This window comes from Ursus maritimus, unplaced genomic scaffold (assembly GCF_017311325.1).
Source record: "Ursus maritimus isolate PB19 unplaced genomic scaffold, ASM1731132v1 scaffold_7, whole genome shotgun sequence".
Taxonomy (NCBI): domain Eukaryota; kingdom Metazoa; phylum Chordata; class Mammalia; order Carnivora; family Ursidae; genus Ursus; species Ursus maritimus.
The window spans coordinates 7,629,868-7,655,194 of NW_024426885.1; the positions used below are offsets into that span (position 1 = coordinate 7,629,868).

At 49.1% G+C, this 25,327-nt stretch overlaps 1 protein-coding gene and 1 long non-coding RNA gene across 6 annotated transcripts in view; one reads left to right on the forward strand and one right to left on the reverse strand.

Annotated features, from left to right (window-relative positions):
* Positions 1-25,327, reverse strand: part of LOC103659452 (phospholysine phosphohistidine inorganic pyrophosphate phosphatase) — a 125,537-nt gene that overhangs the window by 69,463 nt on the left and 30,747 nt on the right. For 2 of the 4 annotated variants that reach the window (XM_040624019.1, XM_040624021.1), the window contains exon 6: positions 9,300-9,394. In XM_040624019.1, the coding sequence (XP_040479953.1) occupies positions 9,300-9,394 (95 nt within the window). The remainder of the gene's footprint in view (positions 1-9,299; positions 9,395-25,327) is intronic. The other 2 variants (XM_040624020.1, XM_040624022.1) reach the window with 1 other exon arrangement.
* Positions 3,974-7,321, forward strand: LOC103658041. Of its 2 annotated transcripts, XR_567031.2 has the most exons (3): positions 4,017-4,109; positions 4,852-4,933; positions 7,071-7,321. It is a non-coding gene; the product is annotated as an uncharacterized LOC103658041 (long non-coding RNA). The 2 variants fall into 2 exon arrangements; XR_005833157.1 differs by lacking the exon at positions 4,852-4,933 and having other exon boundaries at positions 3,974-4,109.

Below are 25,327 nucleotides of genomic sequence, written 5' to 3' on the forward strand. Positions count from 1 at the left end.
GCCAAGCTCTGCCTGCCGGCCACAAGGCCATGGGCAGCAAGAGAAATCGGTATGGCTGTACTGTATTTTTTCCTCCACCCGCCCAAGTACATGAACTCCTGAGCACTGCCAACCCTCCCCACACACAAAGGGAAGGCCAGGAGCCATTCTGTGAGAACATTCTGGAAATCGGAGGTCATGGTCTCCAGGGGTGAATTTTCAAAGTGGTGCCATGACTATCCTGGTGCATGACCCCTGTGATTCTACCCAGAAGTGGGGGCCTGGCTGAGCCTANNNAGGAATGCCCCAGACATCTGGAAGGTCAGGCCGGCAGCCTCGGGCCCTGCTGTGCGGAGCAGACAGGGCATTTCACTGACCTCTCTCCTGTGGTTGTGTATTTACTGAGCTCCTCCTGTACCAAAGGTGCTCAGGGTACAAAGGAATACCCTCCAATCCCCATTTTACAGATGAGAAAACTGAGGCTCAGTGCTCTTCCAGCTGGAAAGTGGCAGAGCCAGGATGTGAGCCTGGGGCTCCTCTCTGTCTGGGGAGCACTGCTCTGCCACAGTAGCACAGCCCAGGTGAGTGCCCGGGAGCCAGCAACAAAGAGTTCCCCCTCCCATACGAACACGTACGCAACATGGCTAGGCTTTCATCCAGACACAGGGACAGCTGGGACAGACATGCCCGGGAGCGCCGTACTAGCCGGGGGGGGGGGGGGGACCATGGGGGAGTCAGCTCCTTCCCCAGAAAACAGCACTTTCTCTGCCTACAGTGAGGCTGGAAGGGGGCCACAAACGTGAAAGTGGCTGGGAAGCCGAAGGGCCTCACTCCCACTCAGTTGAACACACACAGAGCACCCACCACGTGCAAGGCATTGTGGGGAAAGTAAAGTTGGCAAAGACCCATCCCTTCACTCAAGAAGCAGGGTGGGAAAGAGCAGGGAGGCAGATGAGGTGGCCAACGTCTGGGGTCTTCTCCTTCCTTGTGGGAGGGTAGCCCATGGCACCCTGGCGTGGGAAGGGGGTCCCCCTCCCACCCTCGTCAGGAGGCTCTGGGGCAGTGGGTGGGATGGCATCCAGCAGGGAAGGAGCAGGCACTCAGCCCCCCCGGCAAGGTCAGGCTGGCTATATTCAAGGGGACTGAGCAAATACGCAAATGGAGAGAGAATAATGTAAACCAGGTTTCTCCCTGTAGGAAAAGGAAGGTACAAATTTGCAAAGGCATAAGGCTGGGCTGAAGCCTGTGGTGTTGGCCTGAAATCAGAGGCCGGGGTGAATGTGCTGTCTTTGACAGACACGGATACAGACGCTCTGGTGGATGGACGTGTGAACACACGTGTATACCCACGCATACGTGTCCCACCTCTGTCCATGGAGAGGGTCAGAGAGCAGTGATACCCAGAGGCATGGGAAGAGTGTCTAGTGCACTGGGGTTCGAATCTAAATATCACTTTCCACTAAAAGGAACCAGGGCTCCTTGAGAAATGGCCGGCTTCAGGGCTGAGGCAAAGGCAGAACATTGTGAACGTGAAACAGCTTTTTGTGCCAGAAAATTCAGGAAGGGCTCAGAGAATGGTGGGGATGTGTCAAAAAGCCACACAGCTGGCTGGATAGGGCTGCCACTGGCCACATCGGGGACCCTGTGAGCCTCAAAATAAATTCTGATAGTAACAGATTATAACCCATTGAATTAAACAGAATTCCTTATGTCCACACTGGTTTAAGTAAATGAACGGGGAGAAGAAAACACTCTTCTTTACAGTAGAATGCCAACAACAAATGAAAGAACGAAAAGATGGAATGCCTTTGGCAACCATCATAGAAATAGTTAATTCAAGAAGCAGCAATAGACATGAGAGCCAACGTTTAGAAGCAGGGCGAGGAGAGGGATTTCACACGGTATCCAAATACCTCCCCACAAATGGTCATAAATCACAAAGGGAAGAAAGCCCATACGTTTGTATGACTTTATGACAGTCGCCATCTTAATCGATCGACATTACCACCACCAATATTGGGGCAAATGGACATCCCGTGCCTCCTGATAGGACACCCTAAGAAGCACACAGCACCACTTCTGTGACATTCTGGCCCAAAATGCATAACCCAAGTCACATCATGAGGAAACGTCAGGTAAAGCACATGTCCTAACCCCAAAGAGTGTCGGTGTCCTGAGAGCTGAGGTGAGGCTGATGAAGTGCCCCAAACCGACGGAGCAGTCTAGAGACAGGCCCACGGGGCTGCCTGCCCCCAGACTGGACACTCCTCGCTGCAAAGGACATCAGGGACCAAGGGGTGAAGCCTGGTCAGGTCTGGATTGGTGGGGGGGGGGGGGGGTGGGTACATGCAATTTTTTTTCGACTCTGGAAATCTCAAAAATGGTTTGGAAAGTAAGAAGGCTGTAGGAAGTCCAGGGAGTGCCAGATAATTCTCCTGGAGGTGAGGTGTGTTTGGGGAACAGCAGAAAGGGCCCTGGCATGGGATTCGTCACAGGCTTTTGCTGGCCACGGGTTACCTCTGCCCTTGAGACGGTCCCTCTGCTCCTCTCAGCTCCCCATATGAAGCCAGGGGGTCCCCTAAGGGCCCTTCCATGTGGGAGGACTCTGGGAATTTCCTCCTTGGGGAAGGCCTCATAGACAGCAGGATTCGGGCGAGCCGAGGAAGGGGTGGCGGCCAGGTGGCAGGCACAGTGTGAACAAAGGCCTGGAGGTAGGACAGGGCAGAAGGGACTGGAGGGGATGGAGGGCTGTGGTGGAGATCCCCGGCCTCTACCGTGCTCGCAGGTTAGGCTGAGAGGCCCCCATGCTCACAGCACTCGAGGGTCTCAGGCTCCTCTCCCCTGAGAAGGTCCCAGATGGAAAAGGGAAAGAGAGCTGGCAAGCTGATGTGAGTGAGGCTGCTCCACCTGCTTTAAATCCTGGGGCCCCAGCTGCCAGGAGGCTCTCACCGCAGCTGGCAGCAAAACCCCGAGACCCAGCACCTCCAGGTTTTCCAGGCGGTGGTGACCGCACCTGCGAGGGCAGCAGAGGAAGGCGAGGGCCCGGAGGCAGGGCAGGACCCCCAGGCCTGCTGTCCCAGTCCCAGCACAGACACAGAGCCGCTGCAAGTGGGTGTGGCCAGCATGCGGGCTGGGAGGGAGTGTGTGTGGGTGTGCCAGCAGGCCCATGTGTGCCGTCTGACGAGCCTGGGTGTGAGCGTGTGGAGCCTGGGTGTGGATATGTGTGAGCGTTGTGTGGCCTGGGTATGTATGCGTGAGGGTGTAAAACCTGGGCGTGAGTCTGTTGTAAATGTGGGACCTGGGTGTGAGTGTGTGGGACAGGGATGTCACACGTGAGTGGGTGTGCATCCGGCCCCTCCCTGGACCCGGCAGCATGGCGCCCTCTAGCGGCCCCAGCAGCTGGCAGTGCAGGGAGGAAGGGAAAATGAAAGCTGACTACCAGATCTGGGAGGAGGCACACCGCCGCCCAGGGCGGACGGGATGGGCAGGGTGTGAGAACAGGAAGAAAGAGCACAGGGGTGAACCTGGAGAACACAGAGAAGGCCAGGCCGCACCTTCCCCTGGAGTCCTGCTCAGGGAGCAGTGGGTCTTCATGGTGACCCCAACCCTCTTAGATGACACAGGGCACTGGCCTCATACGCCACAGCCGGGCTGGCTTGTTCCTTCAGCTAGGAGAGCCTGAGACAGCTTTCTGACGCCCCCTCTCCAGCTAGGGCTGGCTCAGGCCCCTGTGCCGGCGACACACCTAACCCCTGACCCCATTCTGGACTCTACAGTCTGCAACGCTAGAGAAAAGGGCCCCGAGCACCCCCTCCATGCTGGGGAGGCTGGGATGCCACCATTGCGTGGCCACTCTTCCACAGGTCAAAATGTGAGTGTGTGTGTGTGTCTGTGTGTGTGTGCACTGGTGTGTAGAGTGAAATGAGGCCATGCCCAGCTGGGCCCGTGGGAGGGAATGCCACTGGGAGGTCGCAGACAGCTGTGCAGGTGTGGTGGCCCAGAGAAGGCACTGGTTTCACCATAACACAGACGGGAGCCCCTCACCCTGATCCCTTCCGGATGAAACACCTCAAAGGATGCAGAACGTGCCTTGGCTGTGTCACGTCATAAGGGGAGGCAGAAGGAGCCAGGTGAGCCGTCATCCAGCCTGGGGGGGGGGGGAAGACTTCCATTATGAAGAGACCTATTTTTGGTGATTTAGTCTTGTGAGTGAGGAGGGGTCCAGGGGTCAGGGTAGAGCTGCATGCAGGCTTGGGGGTGTTGGGGTACTTGGGTTGGTTTTGTCTGTAAACTAAAGAAGCTGTACTTTTATTGTTTTTATTTTTTTGAGAAAGCGAGCACGAGCGAGTACAAGCAGGGGATGCGGAGGAGGGGCAGAGGGAGAGAGAGAAAGAATCCTAAGCAGACTCAGTGAGGAGCCCAATGCGGGGCTCGATCTCATGACCCTGAGCCGAAATCAAGAGTCAGACACTTAACCGAACGAGCCACCCAGGTGACCCTGAAGTTGTACTTTTAGGTGGTTTTCTTTTTTGGAATCTTCCAAATTCACAAACCTATGGGTGGGCGTCACCAGTGTACTTGAAAAAATAACTCTTGTTTGGAGTCTCATCGTAAAATATTGAGAAGACACTTAACTAAATCATCTGTAACAATCGATGTCCTTCCTTCCAGTCTCTTCGCTCCCCGCATGTCTCTACACCTGCCTGTATCTCTACCTGCGGTTCTCTCGGCCGGGCTCCAGGTCCGGCGATGACAGCCCAGCACCTAGAGCAGGAGGTCCCAGAGCGGGTGGAATTTGAGGCTTAAACGACAGGGCCTCAGCTTCCGCTCTGTGAACGGGAAGTGCGGCACTGAAATCTCTGTGTCTGTCAGGGGCAAACAGGACCAGCGTCCGGGGCTCGTCCCATGGACCAGAGGCACTGAAAAGACCGGATTCCACATCAGCAGCCTCAGGGTGGGTTTGAGGTTTCATTTCACCCCTGCCTTTGGTTGCTGCTGCCCCTTCTTCAGCCTCCCCGGAAGGAGGTCCGCCAGCCTCTGAGCATCATCTCTAGTGATGAGCCCCCCCCCACAGGCAGCTCATTCTGTGTTGAGACAGCTCAGCACACCTTTGTGGGCAGTTTCCTCTGAGGTTAAATGAGGTTCTTTCCAGCACTTTCTAGAGCAGGGAGAAAGCCAGCAGTGGCGTGAGCTGAAGGCCACTGTGGAGGTCTCTATCTGCTCCTTGCAAAGGGCGGCATGGGGACATCGGCACGTAAAGACAGGGGAGCCCTGGGGCAGGCTTCCCAGTGGGCATATGTCAGAAAGAAGCCCACGTGGCTACCCAGCCAGCGAGACCTCAGAGGCTGTATGGACCGATGCTGAGCTACCACCGTGCTCCTTGCTGTGTTGCTCACAAAAATCTTAATTTAATGGCCCACTTTACCAAAAAGGCCAAAGGAGGGATCAGCTTCAGGCACAGCTAGATCCAGACGCTCCAATGACGTCATCAGAATCTCTGCCTCCCCATCTCTAGACTCTGCTTTCTTGACTGTCAACTTCACCCTCAATTATGGTTCTCTCTGGGGTGCAAGACATGGCCACTGGAACTTCTTAGCTTATACTTCACCAGTCATTTTCCTAGGGGTTCTGGAAATCCTGGGCTAACTCACCAGCCCAACTCAGATCACAATCCCATCAGCTGTGGCCAGGAGCTCTGCAGGCTTCAGACTGGCCAAGCCTGAGTCCCATGCCCAGGCCTGTGCCTTTTGGAGGACCTGGGGGTGGATGAGGGTGACCCCAAAGGAACACAAGGATCACACTCAGCACAGGCAGAAACAAAAAGTGCCCACCACCCCACCCTGTTTCTGTTATGGCCCTTTAGAAGGCTCCCAACCACGGTACTTCTAAGTTTTTCCACCCTTAAGAGGAATTCTGGCCCCCTTGGGGGCAACATCACCCCTACTGGGCATGCATGGGCTGAAATGAGGGACCAGACACTGTCCCCACCACCACCAGGCAATCAAAGAGCAGGTAAACCGAGCAGGTGTGGAGGAAGCCCAACCCAGGCAAAGCCAGAGGGCAGGGCCAAGAGGGGCATGTCTGCCCCTCCTCCCTGCCTCTTCTACCCTGGCAGCCTTTGATCTCACCACCCATGCCCATCTCTGCCTCTCCCATACCTTCTCACCCGAGGCCCCTGTGGGTCCCTCCCCAATCCCCTGGGGGGCCCGGCATCCGGGTGGACTGGACTGCTGGGTACTGACACTGCCCCTGAGGCCCCTAAGGCTAGGAAGAATACAGACCTCCCCTTCAAAACAGCCAAGTGGGGAAGATGCTGGAAGCAAGCGGGGCCCTGCCCACTGCAGGCGGAGCACAGACCCACACAACCAATTTGGAAGTCCGGCATTACCTGGTACAGTTGACCATACGCATTCCCCGTGACGCAGCAATTCCATCTTCAGCAGACCTACCCTATGAGGACTCATGCCCAGGTGCCCAGGAAACACGGATCAGACATTCCTGGCAGCACTTCAAAGAATGGCCAAACTGGGACCCACCCAAGTGTCCCTGCCAGGGAAGGGGAAGAGTGGGGTGTGTTCACAGCACGGAGGACACAGGGCCACCAGGATGAACCAGCTATGCTCCGTGAAACATGCAGTAACTCCAGTTAGATAAAGGTCAGCTCAGGAAGACCCGACTGCATTCTGGAGGGAAGCAGACCCACACGGGAGAACCACAGAGAATACCACGAAGTGGTCCCCATGCAGGCTGCCATGGAGGCCTCTGTGGCTTCCCAGCCGGACAGGGGCCCGCAGAGCACATAGTTTCTCCAGCTGTCCTTTGGTGTCTGTGTGTCGCGAGTGCCATCTGCAGGGGAAAGGGGGAGGTGCAGGGCCCCGCTGCCCCACAGAAATGCACTGAGCGCTGATGTGAGCCAGGGAGGCAAGCAAGAACTTTCTAGCAGCTACACTGACAAAAATAAAAATAAGCAGATGAAATTAACATAAGATATCAGCCTCTGAGCATGTAATCAGTATAAAATATTACAAACGAGCTTTTTCACATTCTTTCTCTCCCACACAGTCTTTGCAAACTGTATTTTGTACTTCCAGCACATCCAACTGAAACCAGCCACGGTTCAAGGCCACCTGTGACCACGGTACTCAACAGCGCAGCTCTGGAGAGTGGCCAGCGGCAGAGAGGTCCCCCACCGGCTCTCGCGTGCACAGAACCCAGCCCCCTCCTTAGACAGATGGCTCATTTGCTGCCTTACCTGTAATAGAGCTCCTCTCACCCCGCCCTGCATGCCAGCAAAGGCAGATTTACGTCCTTACGACAAACAAATAAAAAGATACGAAACTGTAACACCTTCAAGGAAAGACAGACTAAGCCCCATCCTCCGCACTCAAGGCCAGGCAGCTGTACCCCAACGGGAGACGGGATCACCGACGCCGTCAGCATCACCTCACCTTTGCTGAAGGCCTGCTGGTGCTTAATGCGGAGCATCTCCTGAGACACTTAAAATAATGAAGAATGGTCATGGAAAGATGCCCCAAAACACTGTCCGAGAAAATAACAAGTTGTACAGCAATATAATGCCATTTCCGTGGGGGGAAAAATATATATATATACATATGTAAAGGTGTGTGTGTATATATATATATATANNTATATATATATATACACATACCTATGTTCATCCACACACAGTGAAAAGCCTAGAAGGATCTGGCCAACTGTTGATGAGGTTTATATCCCTGGAAGACGGGCACATGGAGGCCTCTGAAAAGCACCAGCCCCGGTGCGGGGAGGTAGGACAGGAGCAGCACCATGGATGGGGGCAGCACCATGCAACAGGGCATCAGCCAGAGGGTGTCCAGCCCCACTGCTCAGCAACCCCTATACCACTGACCTTTGGGGGAATAGTGGAATTAAGGACCTTGGGGCCCCAGGCTGCTTTCTTGAAATATTTCAGGAGTTTGTGAGTGGGGTCTCCCTTACTTCCTTAGGCCAGACATAGCCAAGGGGACCCAGAAAACCTTCCTTTGAGGGCCGATATTTCAGCTGTGCCAGAGGCTTGAAGAGAGCCTCTAGTGCCCTGGGAGGGTCCAGGACGTAGCTGCAAGGGACTTTCAGGCCGCAGACCCCACGTGCATCAAGCCTTCCTCACTCACCTTGTGTCCACCCCAAACCCACAGGTCTCTTGGGTCTCACACACAGGACAGGGGCCTCACAGTAACTAGGACCTTCTAATCCATTTCCCGGAACCTGGTTTTTTGTTTTCTTTTGTCTTTTGTCTTTTTAAAAGATTTATTTATTTATTTTAGAGAAAGAGAATGAATGCGGCCAGGGGGAGGGGCAGAGGGAGAGAATCTCAAGCAGACTCCCCGCTGAGCAGGGAGCCCAATACAGGGCTCCATCTCACGACCCATGAGATCATGACATGAGCTGAAACCAAGAGTTGGACGCCCAACCGACTGAGCCACCCAGGTGTCCCATTTCTCTGACCCCGTTAAGCCAATCACTCAGGACAGATGCAACCCTCCTCTCCCCCCAAACACCGCCACTGATCCAAGTACCCCTCGGTAATCATGTTTTAACCAAGTCTCGCCAGCATCCACAAAACTGTACTTTCTCTGAAGAGTCACAATCAAAACCTTCTAGAACAAGAAAGACAATGGTCTAATGTCTAAGACACCCTCAACAAGCCAAACCCCGATACCACAGGGCACCTCCACATGCCCACAAGCACCTGACCCCTGAGATGTGCCCGTTGGTGACCTGCCCAAGACTAAGCTGGACTTCTGACCCAGGAAAGAAACACAAACTCCTCTGGAGACTGAGGTTTGGTTCTAAGGGGTCCCTGACCCAGGAAAGACCTGCCATCTCTAGGTTCTCTGTCTCCCACACACAGAGAAGGCACGGCAGAAGGAGAAGGAGGGTGACCAGGAGGGGCCAAGTGCCCACAAGCAGGAAGCTCCATGGGCAGGGAAGGCTCTGACCACCTTGCCCAACGGAGCACAGCCCAAATTCGGTCTCCCAGCTCCGAGGGAGGGAGCCCTTGCTCTCTTGTCTCCACGCTCCACCCCATTTAAATCCCAGTTTTGAATCTTGGATCCTGTATCAAAATCTGCTTTACCTGACCACTCTCTGCGATGAAAGGTCAGCAAGGCCCATCTTAGAGGACAGTTACACAGAGGTCAGCGGATGTCCACATACCGTTCTTTTTGGAAAGAATAACCCCCTTTATTTTGGGGAATTAAACAAAACAAAACATGGACACCCCAGGAGTCCATGGAGGAAGGCAGGCAGATGAACCTGACCACGTGCAGGGCACTCACCTGAACTTTCCCGTCCGCACCTGCAGGGCTCTCATTCCACACCGCTGGGCACCGCCAACATCTCCCACGATATCGTCTCCAATCATGATGGCCTGCTGGGCAGGGACATGAGCTCAGAAGTGATGTCAGGACAGTTGATTCTGTGCTCCTTCATCTTTTTTGACATAATCAACTGCCACCAATTAAAACCACCATCATACAAATTAAACAAGGCAATATCGTCATTGTATTGATTAAAAGTCAACCCATCTTGAATAGGTCTCCTGCTGCACACACACTCCCCCCTCTACCCAAGAGCCGAGTGGCTCTAACAGTGCATACGTGGGCAACATGAAATCAATCAGCAGGTGTCAAAGTGATACGGTGCCACAGGGATGTGTGCGGAGGCTGACCCTGTCTTGCCTCCATTGAACTCAGGCTCGATTTTACCTTCAGCTAAATGCTCTGTAACCAGGAGCCAACCACTAGTTCTATGAAAACTAAATTTCTGGCAAATCTTTGTAGCTCATAGTTTAGGAGGTTTTGCTTTCAATAATGAAGGTATTACCTATAAAAACCAAAATAACATGCAAATAAAAATACACACACACACAGAGGAAATGCCTGCAGCCTGGCTGTCATTTCAAAGAGCATCCTGTGGGATATACTCTCCTACCTGAAATAACTAGAAAACCAGACAAACTATAGGAAACAACAGTTTTCAAGTCACTGGACATCAAGCAGTGAAAGGCAGTGGTTTGGGACACAGGAAACATATGAGGTGAGCCCCTCGAAGTGCCTCCAGACTGTGGGTGCAGGGAGGGAGAACCACACGGAGCCTGGCACAGTCCTGGAATTGAGGGACAGAGCTAGGAGCTGGGAGACTGAGGCAGCTGAAGTTCCCAGGACGAAGTATCAGAGAGGAGGGGGCGACCTGGAGTGAGAGGAAGGGCACAGATCTGCAGAGGGTCCCTCTGAATGAGGCAGCATTCTACAGACTGCTGATCAGCACACGTGAGTGAGGAAACCACCCGAGGCCAGGGAAAGAATCACACTGAAAAATGAAAGAAAACACTGCCCGGACCTCACACGGGGTTGGGAAGAGTGCCTGTTCCCACCAGCCAGACTGGAAAATCTCATAATTCACAGGGCACTGGGTAGCGTTCTCAGAAGCATCTTGCCTCGGTAGTAGGGAGTAATTAGCCTTAGACCAAACCCTGTTCTGGTGCTGCCTCCCAAATCTTAAAAGCAAGATCTGGAAGGATCAAACTGTTTCCAAGTTATTTAACTGCATCCCAGAACAAAGTGCAAAAATATTTATAGGCATACGAAAATATCCAGCACCCAAAAAAAGGAAAATTCACAACGTCTGGCAACTAATTTAAAAAAGTGATCAGACACGCAAACAAGAAAAACACCACACATGATGAGCAGAAAAAAATCAGTCTAACCTGAGCCAGAACTCACACAGATGTGGGAATTAGCAGACAAGGACATTAAATCAGTTACCGCAACTATCGTCCATATGCTCCAAAAGTTAAGTAGGGACATGGAAGATAAAAGAAAAGATCCCAATCAAATTTCTAGAGATGGCAACTACACCAGATTTTTTTCCAATGGAGAAGAACTGCTTTTATTTTTAGTTACGAGTAACCGTGCAACTTACTGATATTTATAACTAATGGCAAGCGAGTGGAACTAAATAATGCTTCCGTCTTACTCACATAAGTAGCCCTTGAGATACATTACGTCTGGAACTGAAAACCCACTGGATGAAATTAATACTGGATTACACAATGCAGAAGAAAAGATTAATGAACTTGAAGATACAGTAATAGAAACTATCCAAAATGAAACCAAGAGAAAAAATAATTTAACAAAAGTAAACAGAACGGGGTGCCTGGTGGTTCAGCTGGTTAAGCATCTGCCTTCAGCTCAGGTCATGATCCTGGGATCCTGGGATGGAGGATTGCATTGGGCTCCCTGCTCAGTGGGGAGTCTGCTTCTCCCTCTCCCTCTGCCCCTCTCCCCCCACTCATGCACACTCTCTCTCTCAAAATCTTTTTTTAAAAAATGAACAGAGCATCGTCAAACTATGATGTGACTTCAAAGGGCCTGATACACATAGAATTGGAATCCCTGAGGGTGAGATGAGAGGAGGTGACAGAAACAATATTTGACTTCCTCCTAATGGCTGAAAAATTCCCAAACACAATAAAACTCATAAATTCACAGATCAAAGATTCCAATCAACACCAAACACAAGAAACATGAAGACAATGACATTAAGGCATGACGTCATCAAACTGCTCAAAGTCAGGGACAAGGCGAAAACCTTAAAAGCTGCTGCAGGAAGAAAAAAAAAAAGCATGTGACATACTGAAAAACAAAGATAAGACATGACATTTCCCACTGATAACAATGCAGGGGAGTAGCCAGTGGGGCACCATCTTTAAAGCACTGAGAGTGGAAAATGCCAACCTAGAATTCTATACCCAGCAAAAGTATCTTTCAAAAACATAGGTGAAATAAAGATATTTTCAGATGTCTTAAGCGAAAAGACATAATCACCAACAGATCCACACAAAAGAATGTAAAAGGCAGTCTCTTAGGCAAAAAGAAAAGGATACTAATTGGAAATATGGATCTGCACAGAGGAACAGAGAGAGGGTGACCCGTGGCGCATGCCGACCTTTCTGCCCACTTAGCTCCCTTCTTCTACTGGCCAACTCCTAACAGGTTTTCAAGACCACCACCTTCGAACCCAGCGGGGTTCCAAAGCCGTTCCAAGGCCCTCCCAAAGCCCTCTGATTACCCCCTTGCACTGCTCGTCCCCTATTGCATTGTATGGGTTCTCTCTCTCTTCCAGCAGCGTGTGAGCTCCTGTAGGCGGGGATGTGTGCCGATGCTGGTGTTTGGCTGAGGACCAACAAAAGCTTGCTGAGTGGACTGGTATTTGGGGTGACGGCATGACTGTCCACGTCTGGAGACAGGTCGGAGGCACAGCCAACTGGACTCTTCACTGGTCACCAATGTACAGTCTATTTCAGTGTTGCCTGAAGTTTAGTCACTAGTGGGCTTCCTTTTGCTAATATCAATATGTATTATTAATATTCTTGTTCAAGTCGATTCATACTTTCTTACTTAAATAAATGTATTTTTAAAGAAAAAAGAGCAGCCTCCCTCACTCAACCACCACAGAACTCTGATTAAAAGCTTCCCAATATTTTCAGGAGAAGATGTGGAATCCAACGCCTCAGACATCAAATATGTTCCTACATCTGTTCTCAAGTCCAGTCTGGAATTTACATGGTTGGAGGCCAGACAGGCCTGAGAAACTAGACTCCTGTGACAAGGCAGGTGTCCTGATGCTGCCAGGACAGAAGCTTCAAAACCAACAGTTACTCCACAAGTCTCCTCTCTGGAATCCAGATGCCAGGTATGGTGAACCAATGAATAAACACAGAAGCCAAAATCAAGGAAAATCAAAATGATGACTGTGAAGGGGCGCCTGGGTGGCTCAGTCGTTAAGCTTCTGCCTTCGGCTCAGGGCGTGATCCCGGCGTTATGGGATCGAGCCCCACATCAGGCTCCTCCGCTGGGAGCCTGCTTCTTCCTCTCCCACTCCCCCTGCTTGTGTTCCCTCTCTTGCTGGCTGTCTCTCTCTCTGTCAAATAAATAAATAAAATCTTAAAAAAAAAAATGATGACTGTGAAACATTCATGTTGGGGGGTCCTACCCGTGAGTTTGGACTCTGTTTGTGAGGACAGGAGTCCACATGGAGCTTGTCTTCCATCTTAAGAGTGGGGGGTATAGGGTAGTGGAAACAGAGGCAGGCCCTATATGACCAGCAGAATGGACAGACTGAGCTTGGGATTCAGATGGGGCCAGAGCAACCAGGCTCATATTCCAGCTCTGTTATTTGCTAGCTCTGTGGTCTTGGGCAAGCCACCATTTCAATCTGCAAAATGGGTACACATGGTGTGGCATTTAAATGAAATCATGCAAGTTAAGCATCAAGGACAGTGCCTGGACTTAAATTATCTGTACATATTTAAAAGGAAAAAAAAATATTAGGCAATGTTTTGTTGGGGAAATTCCCAATCTAGCCCCAATTCAGTCTCTGTGATGACATTCTTACCTCCAGTGACCCAGCTCTTTTGTATCAAGCCCTTTTTGGACCAGGCAGTAAGGACACAGGGAGTCAACGAGACACTGTCCCTACCCTCATGAAGCCTCCAGTGCAATGCAAAAGACAGATGTTCATCCGATAATTTCACAAATACATAGCCAAGACCTGTGAAAAAGTACAGGAGGCTGCAAGGGGGTAGTGGTCAGGGAAGGCTTCCGGGAGGCGGCGAGGTTTTGAGCTTTTATCTGAAGAGCAAAAGAGGCCAACCAGGTTAGGAGGTAGGGGAAGGGGTGAAGGCATTCCCAGCAGGGGACACCGCATGTGTACTAACAACCCATCTGCCACTATTCACCAAGGCAAGCCATACAATGAACTTCACAAAGGACAAGCTAATAAGCCTGAAGCAACTGTCCTTGAAAACATCTCAACAGGCATTCAAATAACTGGAGGAATCATGAGGAGATTGTGGAAAAGACCAAAGACTGAGCTGGTGCCTCTCTGGAGGTCAGGGAGGTAGTTCCGAGTAGACACGAGGCTCTTCTTACAACCGGCCCAGGCTGTCTCGCAGGTACCAAGCCCCGGTCACTTGATCATATTCAAGCAGAGGCTGAAGGGGCTTTCATCAGTGACGCCGCAGGCGGAGGCTGGCCCCAGGAGGCCGCTCGGACAGGGACAGTGACCGCTGGCACTAAGAACTATGCCAAATGCGAGCAGCTACAGTACCCCTCCCGCCCCAGAAGATGCATTTCTTCCAGTGCATATTCTGAACTTTATATGCTTCCTAATGCCCTTGATCCTGTCTTGAATCCCAAGCTTCCCAAAGTCAGTTTTGCATACGGGTGACACACTGTTTGATTTTAGGTAGAACAAGGACATGCATTTTAATGTAACTTTTGCATTTATTTTTAGAGTAATCTATTTATGGTAAGTAAGTGATTCTGGTTTCCCATTTATAGGAATGATCAAAGTTCCTTTTAAAATACATTTATTTAGGGGCATTTGGGTGGCTTAGTCGTTAAGCGTCTGCATTCGGCTCAGGTCATGATCCCAGCGTCCCAGGATTGAGCCCCGCATCAGGATCCCTGCTCAGTGGGAAGCCTGCTGCTCCCTCTGCCTCTCCCCCTGCTGTGTTCCCGCTCTCTGCTGTGTCTCTCTCTGTCAAATAAATAAAATCTTTTTTTTTAATTAATTAAATAAATAAATAAATAAATAAATAAAATACATTTATTTAGGGGCACTTGGGTGGCTCGGTTGGTTAAGTGTCCGACTCTTGGTTTCATCTTGGGTCATGATCTCAGGGTCCTGGGATGGAGCCCCGCATCAGGCTCCCCACTCAGCAGGGAGTCTGCTTGAAGATTCTCTCCCTCTGCCCCTCCCCTGACTCTGCTCTCTCTCTCTCAAATAAATAAATCTTTAAAAATAAATAAATTTTAAAAAATAAAACACATTTACTTAGGGGCGCCTGGGTGGCTCAGTTGGGTAAGCGTTCAACTTTTGATCTTGGCTCAGGTCTTGATCTCAGGGTCATGAGTTCAAGCCCCGTGTTGGGCTCCACGCTAGGCATAGAGCCTACTTTAAAAAAAAAAAAAGTTTTTTTTTAACTATTTAAGTTTTTAAAAATAAATTGATTTAAAGAAAAATGAAGTAAATAAGAGTGCTGGTGGCAAGTACCCAGATACGGTAAAAATTGTAAATTTTTTCTATAATGACTGATGCTGGGGAGAATACTGCCAAATCCAAATGAGTTTAATTTTTGTGTCTATCAAGCTCCCACACAGCTCTGGGGAAATCATCAATCACCAAAGAAGCAACAGCCAGTGGCAACGTGTGCATCCTGACCTGACAGGTGAACGGCAGCAGAGCCCGTTGTACACACGGGTGATCCTGCAAGCCAGGGTCACCCGGGCCACCAGCACCTCAGCTGGGAGGAGGGGAGCAGGTGGGTGCTCGGCCCAGGTGGCCGAACCAGCCAGGAGCCCCAGTATAAGATTCTGCTCTGCCCTCTCAAGGAGTTATCCTGAAACCCTTCAGTCGGCCTGGGAACATGCATAACACTCAAACTTAGGATCCTGTCTGTTGCTACCCGAGGCTCCAGGGGCCATCCTGCTAGAAGTTCCTTGGAAATGAAACAGCCCTTCCAATGATTACATGTCAAGCCTGATGCCTTCCATGCTCGTGGGGAATATAAAATTTTGCGCACAGATACTCTCAAGGCAGCAGAAATTCTTCCCCCTCAGAATAGAGCCTCCCAGGACTCCTGGGGCAAGCACATTTGTTGCTGTGGCCCCCAAAGACAGAAGCAGAGATCTGGACCCTCAGAGGAGAACTCTGGAGAAACAGCAGCTGTGCTTGTACACCACAAGCCTCTGCCCAACCCAGGCAGCGCCCCAAAGCCGCGTGTAAGGCTGGGGGAGTGCAGGGGTGCCGGGGACGCGGGGTGTGCAGCTGCCCGGGGCAGTGATGCCTGTCCGGGCCAGCTTGTGGGCTCCGCATACCAAAATGCGCTGGGGCCCCTGGGGATTTCACAGATTTACTATCGGTGAAGGGCAATAATCACGCCAGGAGGAGCAATTATTGCCAAATCATTTAGGATTTAAAAAATCATTGGCAAGAAGATAGAGGTCAAGAGGTGCGCTGTCGGGGGAAATAAAAAACCCCTATCCTGTCAGGCCCGGGATGCACTTCCTCTCTGACTGCAACACTGACTGTGGAAGGAGCACGGAGACATCCCACGGAACACGGACATCCAGAGTCCCGCAGGCGGGATTTCTGGTTCAAGCCCTAATGCAGATTCATTCACCTTTCTGAAATCTTTCCCGCCACCATCTCTTTACCATCCCAGGGCCCAGGGGAAGAACCCGTTCTAACAGGTGATGATGTCTGGGAGCTCGGACTTTCAGTGCCAAGGAGCTTTCCCAAGCAAGCCCACGATGACATTTTCTGGTCATCCCAGGACTCTGCCCAGGAACACTCTCCCTCTTTCGGGGGAGCAGGGCTGGGGGGGAAGGAACACAGGGCTCTGTCCAGATCTCAGCCCGAGGGGCACACACCCCCCCCCCAGGAAGACGCCTCAAGAGGACACCTAGCACTCAGGGAGCCCCGGGTCTTCTGCCTGCACCCAGACCCCCGCAGAGACCTGCAATGGCTCACTGTTAAGTAATTCCCCCCCTCAGTCTGACACATTCGTGAGGAAAAATACCAACACAGCACAGCTCAACGACCACTGTTTTACAGAAAGAAACAGGGCGTGGTGAGGATGTGGGGGATTACAGCTGGTAAGGAAGGTAAACTGATACCACCTTTCTGAAACAGAAATAAGCAATGTGCGGGGCGCCTGGGTGGCACAGCGGTTAAGCGCCTGCCTTCGGCTCAGGGCGTGATCCCGGCGTTATGGGATCGAGCCCCACATCAGGCTCCTCTGCTGGGAGCCTGCTCTTCCTCTCCCACTCCCCCTGCTTGTGTTCCCTCTCTCGCTGGCTGTCTCTATCTCTGTCAAATAAATAAATAAAATCTTAAAAAAAAAAAAAAGAAATAAGCAATGTGCATCATGGCCCGACAACTACCCCACTAGGTGGGATTTCTCCAAAAATGATCAGATACATACAAAAGGACATGCATTCAAAGGTGTTTACAGGGTTAACTACAAGAGGGAAACTGGGAGTAAAGCTCCATGTCCAGCAATAGGGGATGGTAAAGAACACTACGAGGGCTGGGGCTCCTGGGTGGCTCAGTCGGTTAAGCAACTGCCTTCAGCTCAGGTCATGATCCCAGGATTCTGGGATCAAGTCCTGCATCAGGCTCCTCACTGAGCAAGGAGACTGCTTCTCCCTCTGCCTGCTGCTCCCCCTGCCCATGCTCTCTCTCTGACAGATAAATAAAATCTTTAAAAAAACATACATATAAAAACTAAAAAATTGGAAAGATTAAGCATGATTTGTGTCATTCTAGCCCAGTGGGATGATGAGCAGCTTTTTTCCTTGTACTTTCTGAATTTTTTCTATCTCCTTTAATGAACATCAGTTACTTCATACGATAAAATTCTTGTGCTTTGAGGAAAAGAAAATCTATTTTAAAAAAGGTTCTTGGGGCGCCTGGGTAGTGCAGTCGTTAAGCGTCTGCCTTCGGCTCAGGGCGTGATCCCGGCGTTCCGGGATCGAGCCCCGCATCGGGCTCCTCCGCTGGGAGCCTGCTTCTTCCTCTCCCACTCCCCCTGCTTGTGTTCCCTCTCTCGCTGGTTGTCTCTATCTCTGTCAAGTAAATAAGTAAAATCTTTAAAAAAATAAAAATAAATAAAAAAGGTTCTTGGTGGCAAGGGTGGGGGGGATAGCTTAGGAAAAAATAAGGTTTTAAAGGTTTTACAGACACCTTGTGACTGAGATATATGCTAAGAGCAACCCCAGAGCCAGAACTTCCTGCAACTCCAGACGGTCTCCAACCCAAGGCTGCGGTGCTAGGACTGTCCTTGTCTGGAGACAGCTTCACGTTCAAATCGGGGCCGCAGGAGCCATGAGCCATTCCTCCTGGCTCTCTCCTGGTGCTCCAGGCTCACACTGTCCCAGCCAGGTGTCCCTGAACTGACAGCCGAGACTGTGCACGCAGCTGTGGGGCAGGGTCTGAGCTGGGGGAGGGGTCTGGGGACAGGCCTTCCATGGAAATCCATGACGGGGAGGAGGCCATGAGAAAAATAAATGGCCCCAAGGGGCCCCACATGGACATTCACTTCCCAGCCACAGGTCTTGCCACTAGGGTAACAGCCTGTCCTCCTAGCCATGTAGCTAGAATGAATGATCTGAGAACCAGCAAGAGCAGAATGACGGTGCCATGTCCATGTTTTACGCACAGCCCTCTCAGGATAACCCTACAAACCTTGTCCCCATATTCGATAGGCCATCCTGAGGGCATTTACCCTCCCCACCTAACATCCTCTCTAACTTTATTGTCTATAGTAAGCATTCTGCCAACGGTATTTAGTATTTTTCAAAATAGCAAGTGATGCTGTAGTACTAAATATGCCTTTTCAAAGTTCAATTACCAAGCCTAAAAATCCTGCTATGTGGCTGGCCCCCGCCTTGAGAACCGGGCTACAGCAGAGGCCTGGAGGGGACGGGGTCCCAGCCACATGCCTCATCAGCAGAGTAATCTAGGGTTTCTATGACTACTCCCTGATGCTATGGTTCTCAACTGGGGGCAATCTGGCCCCCGGGGGGACATTTGGCAACATCTGGAGACATCTATAGTTTCACAGCTAAGGGAAGGATTGCACAGGACAGTCCCCCACCACAAAGAATGATCTGGCCCCAAAATGTCAAGAGTGCCGAAGTGGGGAAATGCTGCCCTAACCTTAAAATGGAAATGCGAGTACCTAGGACAAGGACTGGAGTACAGACTTCATCAAATAAAGATACGTGACGGTACCCGGGTGTGCCCAGCACACACGGCGCTCCAGGTAGTCGAGGTCCTTCCTCTCCAAGCCTCAGGCTCCCCATCTGTGCAATGGGCGCCCCCAGCCCCCAGTTTCTTGGTTGCTGTGCTAAGCCCTCTGGTTTCAACAGGCCCAATTTCCACGAAACCTGCATAATTTGCAACGGACACAATTTCTGTTTATGGAAAACCGCCAGAACCTTCACATCATTTGGGCTGCGGTATGAAGCTATAAAATCACCCACTGATTCAGAAGCCTTAAGCCATGAGAAATTAGGTATTTCTAGAAGTAACCTTTAAGGTATGTTATTCTTTGCCTTATTACTGAATCCCAGAAAGGGCCTGGTTACCTCTTAGAGGTTTGAATTTCCAATCTATTACAGTAATACCAGCAATCTGTTATTTCTAGGCTACCGAGGAAAGGTTAGAATGAAAATTGGATTTGGGTGGTTATGTCCATTCAGAGCGCAGGCGGAGGACTCAACAGTGGAAGCCGGCCGGGGCCTGGAAGGAGCAGTTATCAAGGGAAATGACTGGTGATAACTTTATTGATTAAAGCAGCTTGAAAAATTTAAGATTTACCACAGCCTGCCACTGCGGCAGCAAGATCGCTCCTCATAGGCATTTTTCATTAAAAATAAAGAAGCAGGAACGGAGAATTATTACCCTGTGCATAAGACACAGTTCATTTGAAATGGCCTTATTTTGAAATACTGCCTTAAAATGTCTACACATCCTGAGGCTCCAAACAACATTAACGAACATTTTAGAAAACCAGCGGGGTGAGAGTGTTAACAACATGCAGTTGCCACTCAACTGTCTGTCAGGGGAGAGACAGAAATGACATGTGAGGGTGGAAGGGAGAATGATAATGTGAGAGGTGAGTAAGATTCAGATTTGCCGCGTGTGCTCAGAGCCGCCAGAGAAAACAATCCCTCAGCTACCCAGGGCCTCCGACGCTCGCAATCAACTGCTGAAGGGACCTCAACCTCATCACACAGAGATTCACGAGGAATCCCCAAGCCGAAGCCCACCCCCGCCCGACCCCGCAGCCCCAGCACCCGTCAGATGAGATGCCCAGATTAACCTGCCTCCCATACGGGCCTCAGCTGCTCTCGGAGGTGCGGGGAGGGCAGTTTCTCCTTTCGAATGTGAAAGATAATGTCATGATGTATAATTCTAAACACTGGGACTTGTTTTTAAGATTTTATTTATTCATTTGAGAGAGACAGCACAGAGGGAGAATGAGAGGGACTCCCCACCAAGCAGGGAGCCCAAGGCAGGCCTGGATCCTAAGACCCTGAAATCACGACCAGAGCCAAAGGCAGATGCTTTAACCAACTGAGCCACCCAGGTGCCCCCTAAATACTGATTTTTATTTTATTTTTTTAAAGATTTTACTTATTTATTTGAGAAAGAGAGAACACAAGCAGGGGGAGCAGCAGAGGGAGAGGGAGAAGCAGGCTTCCCGCTGAGGAGGGAGCCCCATGTGGGGCTCGATCCCAGGACCCTGGGATCATGACCTGAGCTGAAGGCAGATGCTTTAACCAAATGAACCACCCAGGTGCCCCCTAAATACTGGTTTTTAAACTCACATTATATTAGCTTTTCTCCTACTCTGTAACAAATTATCTTAAGAATTTTATTCTCTCTTAAATTTATCCTATGGGTAGAATATAAATATATACAGGGGTGCCTGGATGGCTCAGTCGGTTGGTGTCCAAAACTCTTGGTTTCGGCTCAGGTCATGATCTCAGGGTCGTTGGATGGAGCCCCAAATTGGGCTCCACGGTCAGCGTAGTGTCTCCTTGAGAGTCTCTCTCTCCCTCTCCCTCTGCCCCTCCCCCTGATGGCATGAGCTCACTCTCTAAATAAATAAAATCTTTTAAAAATAAATAAATACATATATATATATATATATATATACACACACATAGTTCTTTATATTTAAGAAATGAAAAGGTAAGCCATAATATTTATAAAAAGGGCTCCAATGAGATGAGTAGAAAGAGAAAGAAAAGGACAGAAATTCTACTTCCTTGACTATAGCTTGTTTTGTGGATTTGATTTTGGAGCCAAGTAAATATTTTACGTAACTATAAAAAAATGTAAATGTTGAAAACCAATTCCTTAAAAATTACAAGTAAAGTGAATTCAAAGAGGGTCCTGTTGGCACCATACCATCCAGAGAGGAACTAGTCCTTGTGGCCTAAAATACAGTATTTTGGCTGTAAATCTCTAGAGGGTGGTGCTCTATACAGAAAAAAAAAAAAAAGAAATCCTAAACAGTAAGGGTCATGCGTCCTATCAGATTCAGTGATCAGTCAGGACAGTGACGCTGTGATGGCCGTCCAGTCCACTGGGTCACCAACCACAATCGTGTCCCAGGCTCCGGGGCACTGCTAGCCCTGGGCAGCACCAAACTGTTCTTCTTTGGTTTCTTTCACATAGTGTCTGAGATTCAAGACTCTTGTGTGTACTATGGACGAAAACAAACGACTGATTCTGCTGGTATCCTTGAGAGCCAAGATGTCTGACGTGGAAAAAGGAAATACAGATAGAAGACTGATGAGGTCAAGGAGAAATCCACAGGCCTGATGCATCAGAGGCTTCAGTATGAACTCCAGGTGCAGTTCATGCTTAAAGACAGATACTTTTCTGAGCCTGTTGACTAAAAAGGCTCAGAAAAAGGGTGCCTGGGTAGTTCAGTTGGTTAAGCATCTGCTTAAGTCATGATCCCAGGATCCCGGGATCCTGGGATCGAGACAGACCCAAGTTGGGCTCCCAGCTGGGCAGGGAGTCTGCTTCTCCCTCTCCCTCTGCCCCTCCCCCCACAAATGCTCCCTCCTCAAATAAATAAATAAATAATCTTAAATAAAAAATAAATAAATAAAAAGGCTTAGAAATGATCAACCCAGTAGCAACAAGAACCATTAACGCTCCCATTATGATTTCTAAACACCATTTTCCACTAAAGGTAAGCATGGCTCCTTGGAAGAAGGTGAATCCCAGGCCTGCGGCAGGGAATGTGCAGGGCAGGTGTGGAACATCCTGTCATAACAGGGAATAAAGTACCTCAAAGACTATTGGGGTTAGGTCAGAAGGACCTAGAGACAAACTTAAGGGGGTCCCACTGGTCAAAGATGAAATACTTTCAACATGAATAAGATGATGACTGCCGAGGACTGAAGCACATCAAATCTGTTTAAATCTATCAATTTCCAGTGATATATGTAGCTTTAAATCTCCTTTGTTACCTTGGGAGGACACTAGAGAATCAACTCATTATTGTAAAAACTAATGAACAATGAGAAAGAAACAGGCATTTATCTGGAGCTCCCTATGTGAACTGTACCCCAGAGTAACAAACAGCTGGTGAGAAGTTTTCCTATGCAGAAGTAATCCAGAGGGGGAAATGAAGAAGGAATGATAGAATTGAAATATTTCCATTCTACAGTCCTTGAAGAATTAAAGGAGTTGGCACCAATCATGAATAGCAGCTAATAACACAAAAGGAGAAAACTGGACATTCTCCGCCTGCTGATAGAGGACACACCACCACCTAGAAAGTAGTCGTCAAAAAACTGAACCAGATTCTGACCAAACTTCTAGATCTAACGATCGATATTCAGAGAACAGAGGACAGAAGAGCATGTGAAAGTATACCAGAGGTGCAATCAACAAAATCCAGACCATGGGAAATTCCATAGGACAAACCACCTAGTTACCCCTTCATAAAGTTGCAAGGAAAAACAAAAGGGAGATGGGGGGCTGGGAAGGGGATCAGTAGATTAAAAAACACTTGAGAATCTCACTGACCAATCACAATGCAAGAGCCTTGTCCAGCTCTGATTCAAACAAACTGTAAGCAACATAAAACAATTTTAAGACCATCAAGGAAATGTGAACGATGATTGGATATTTGGTGATATTACAGAATTATTGTTGGTATTATTTAGACCTGGCAATGGCACTATCCATGATTTTAAAAAGAATTCCTATGTTTTAGGGACACAGAAATATTTACAGATGAAATAATACGATTTCTGGGATACGATTCAAAATAATTTAGGGGAGGAGAACGGATGGGGTATAGATTAAACAAGTGGCTACCGATCTTGAAGATTAATTAGTGGCCAAATACGGGACAATCTGAGCAACAAAATTAAGAACAATAGGAATGGACTGTAACTTAGGGAGTAAAACAAATAATCCTTGAGTCCATGTTGGAATAAACAAGTCAATGGGGAAAAAAAGGAGAGCTCTTACTTAGAGTAAATTCGAGCTAATAAATATAGAAGGAATGATAGAAATACAAATTCATCGTGCGGCAAACACCCCGTAACAACTGCTTCAGGTAAGAATGATCAAAGGTTGCAAACGTGAAGAGGGGAAAAGAATGATGGGAGAGAGGGTATTTATACAGTCACCATGCTTTCCCACAAGATACTTGTTAGTTAAATGGGACAAGTAGTAATTCCACAGTGTGGAGGACCCTGGCACAGACCACCTCCGAGGCTGATCAGAGTGAACCTCGGCAATGACGGGGCGACATGCCCTCATGTGCCTCCGGAAGGAATGCGCCAAGAGGGCACAGCACTGTTTCTGGGACATTTCTGCCAAAAATGCATAACCTAACATTAAATTAAATCACGAGGAGACATGAGGAAAAAAACCAAACTGAGGGATAGTCTACAAAATAACCAGCCAGTATTCTTCAAAAATGCCACCGTCCTTAGAGACGAGAAAGACTGAGGAGCTGGCCCAGAAGGAAGGACCCTGGGGGACGCCACTGCTACAAGCAACGGGTCCCAAACAAAGACGCTGGTGGGCTGGCTGATGACGTCTGATTTTATCACTGTTCTATGACTGTTATGTAAGATGTTAGCATCTGGGGAAGCTGGTTTAAGGGCATATGGAAATTCCTTGTGCTAATTTTGCAACTTTCATAAGTGTGAAATTCCTTCAAAATGAACGGTTAAAAATAAGTTTTTTCTAAGTGGTTGCTGGTTGATCGTTAGCGAAGCTCGGTGATGGGTACCTCGGTTCATTACACTACTCTCTCTATCTGCACAGGTACGTGAAATGTTCCACGATAAAAAGTTAAACTGAGAAGTTTCGGAGACAAAACAACCCCATGGAAGGTACAGACCCTGTTTGGATTTGATTCAAACAAATCAACATGAAAGAACATTTCTGAGACAACCAGGGAAATTTAAATACGATTATTGGATAATACTAAGGAATCACTGTTGATTTTGTAGGTAGATTTTTTCCCACTGTGATTAAAAAAACACAAAATTTAACAATGTTAGCATTTAAAGCGTACAAATCAGTGGCATTAAGTACATTTACAATGACCACCACCCCTGTCCAGTTCCAGACATTTCTACCACCCCAAAGGAAGACTGTCCCCATCAGCGGCCAGTCCCCGGCCCCCTCCCCCAGCCCCAGCAACCACTAATCTGTTTTCTCTCTCTGATTTGCCTGTTTGGGACATTTCATATAAACGCCCTATAACATGTAAAATGTGGCCTTTTGTGTCTGGCTTCCTTCACTTCCCATAATGTTTTCCAGGTTCATCCACACTGTAGCATTTATCAGCGTTTCGTTCTTTTTATAGCTGAAATATTCCATTGTGTGCACAGACCACATTTCGTTGATCTGTGGATGTGCTGATGACGTTTGCATTGTTTCTGCCTTTTGGCTATTGTGAACAGCGCTGCTATGAATATTCATGTATAAGTTTTTGTTTGAACACCTGTTTTCAATCGTTCTGGTTGCGGTTGTAGGAGTGGAATTGCTGGGTCATATGGCGCTTCTGTTTACCTCATCCAGAAGCTGTTTTCCAGAGTGGCTGCTCCATTTCACATTTTGGCCAGTGTCCCCACGGGAGGGTTCCAATTTCTCCACATCCTCAATGCTGGTCATCTTCCATTGTTTTTGTTTTTAAAATTATTATGGATAGAGGCGCCTCGGTGGCTCAGTCAATTAAGCGTCTGCATTGGGCTCAGGTCATGATCCCGGGGTTCTGCGATCGAGCCCCACATTGGGCTCCCTGCTCAGTGAGAAGCCTGCTTCTCCCTCTCCCACTCCCCCACCCCCATTTCTGTTTCCTTTCTCGCTGTCTCTCTGTCAAATAAATAAAATCTTTAAAAAAAAAATACAACTACAAAAAAAAGTTAAAAAAAAAAAAGGAAAAAGAAGAGAATGTGGCAAAATCTTCTGTTAACTCTGAGTGAAGGATATATGAGGAGAATCACTCTGAAATATGCCACAATAAAAAAGGAAATTCTGCCCTAGGAAACAAAGTCATGAAAACCCAGGGTCGTTATGCCTGTGGTCTTCGTTCACTCAAAACACAAGCCTCTCCTCTTCTACGAGGCTCACAAGGCATTTCCTGGGTTCTTCCCGGGGACCCCAGACACCCTGTGCCCTCTGACATTCACAGATATCAAGGAGGCTTGGGGGCAGAGGTTCTAGACTTCTGGGGCAG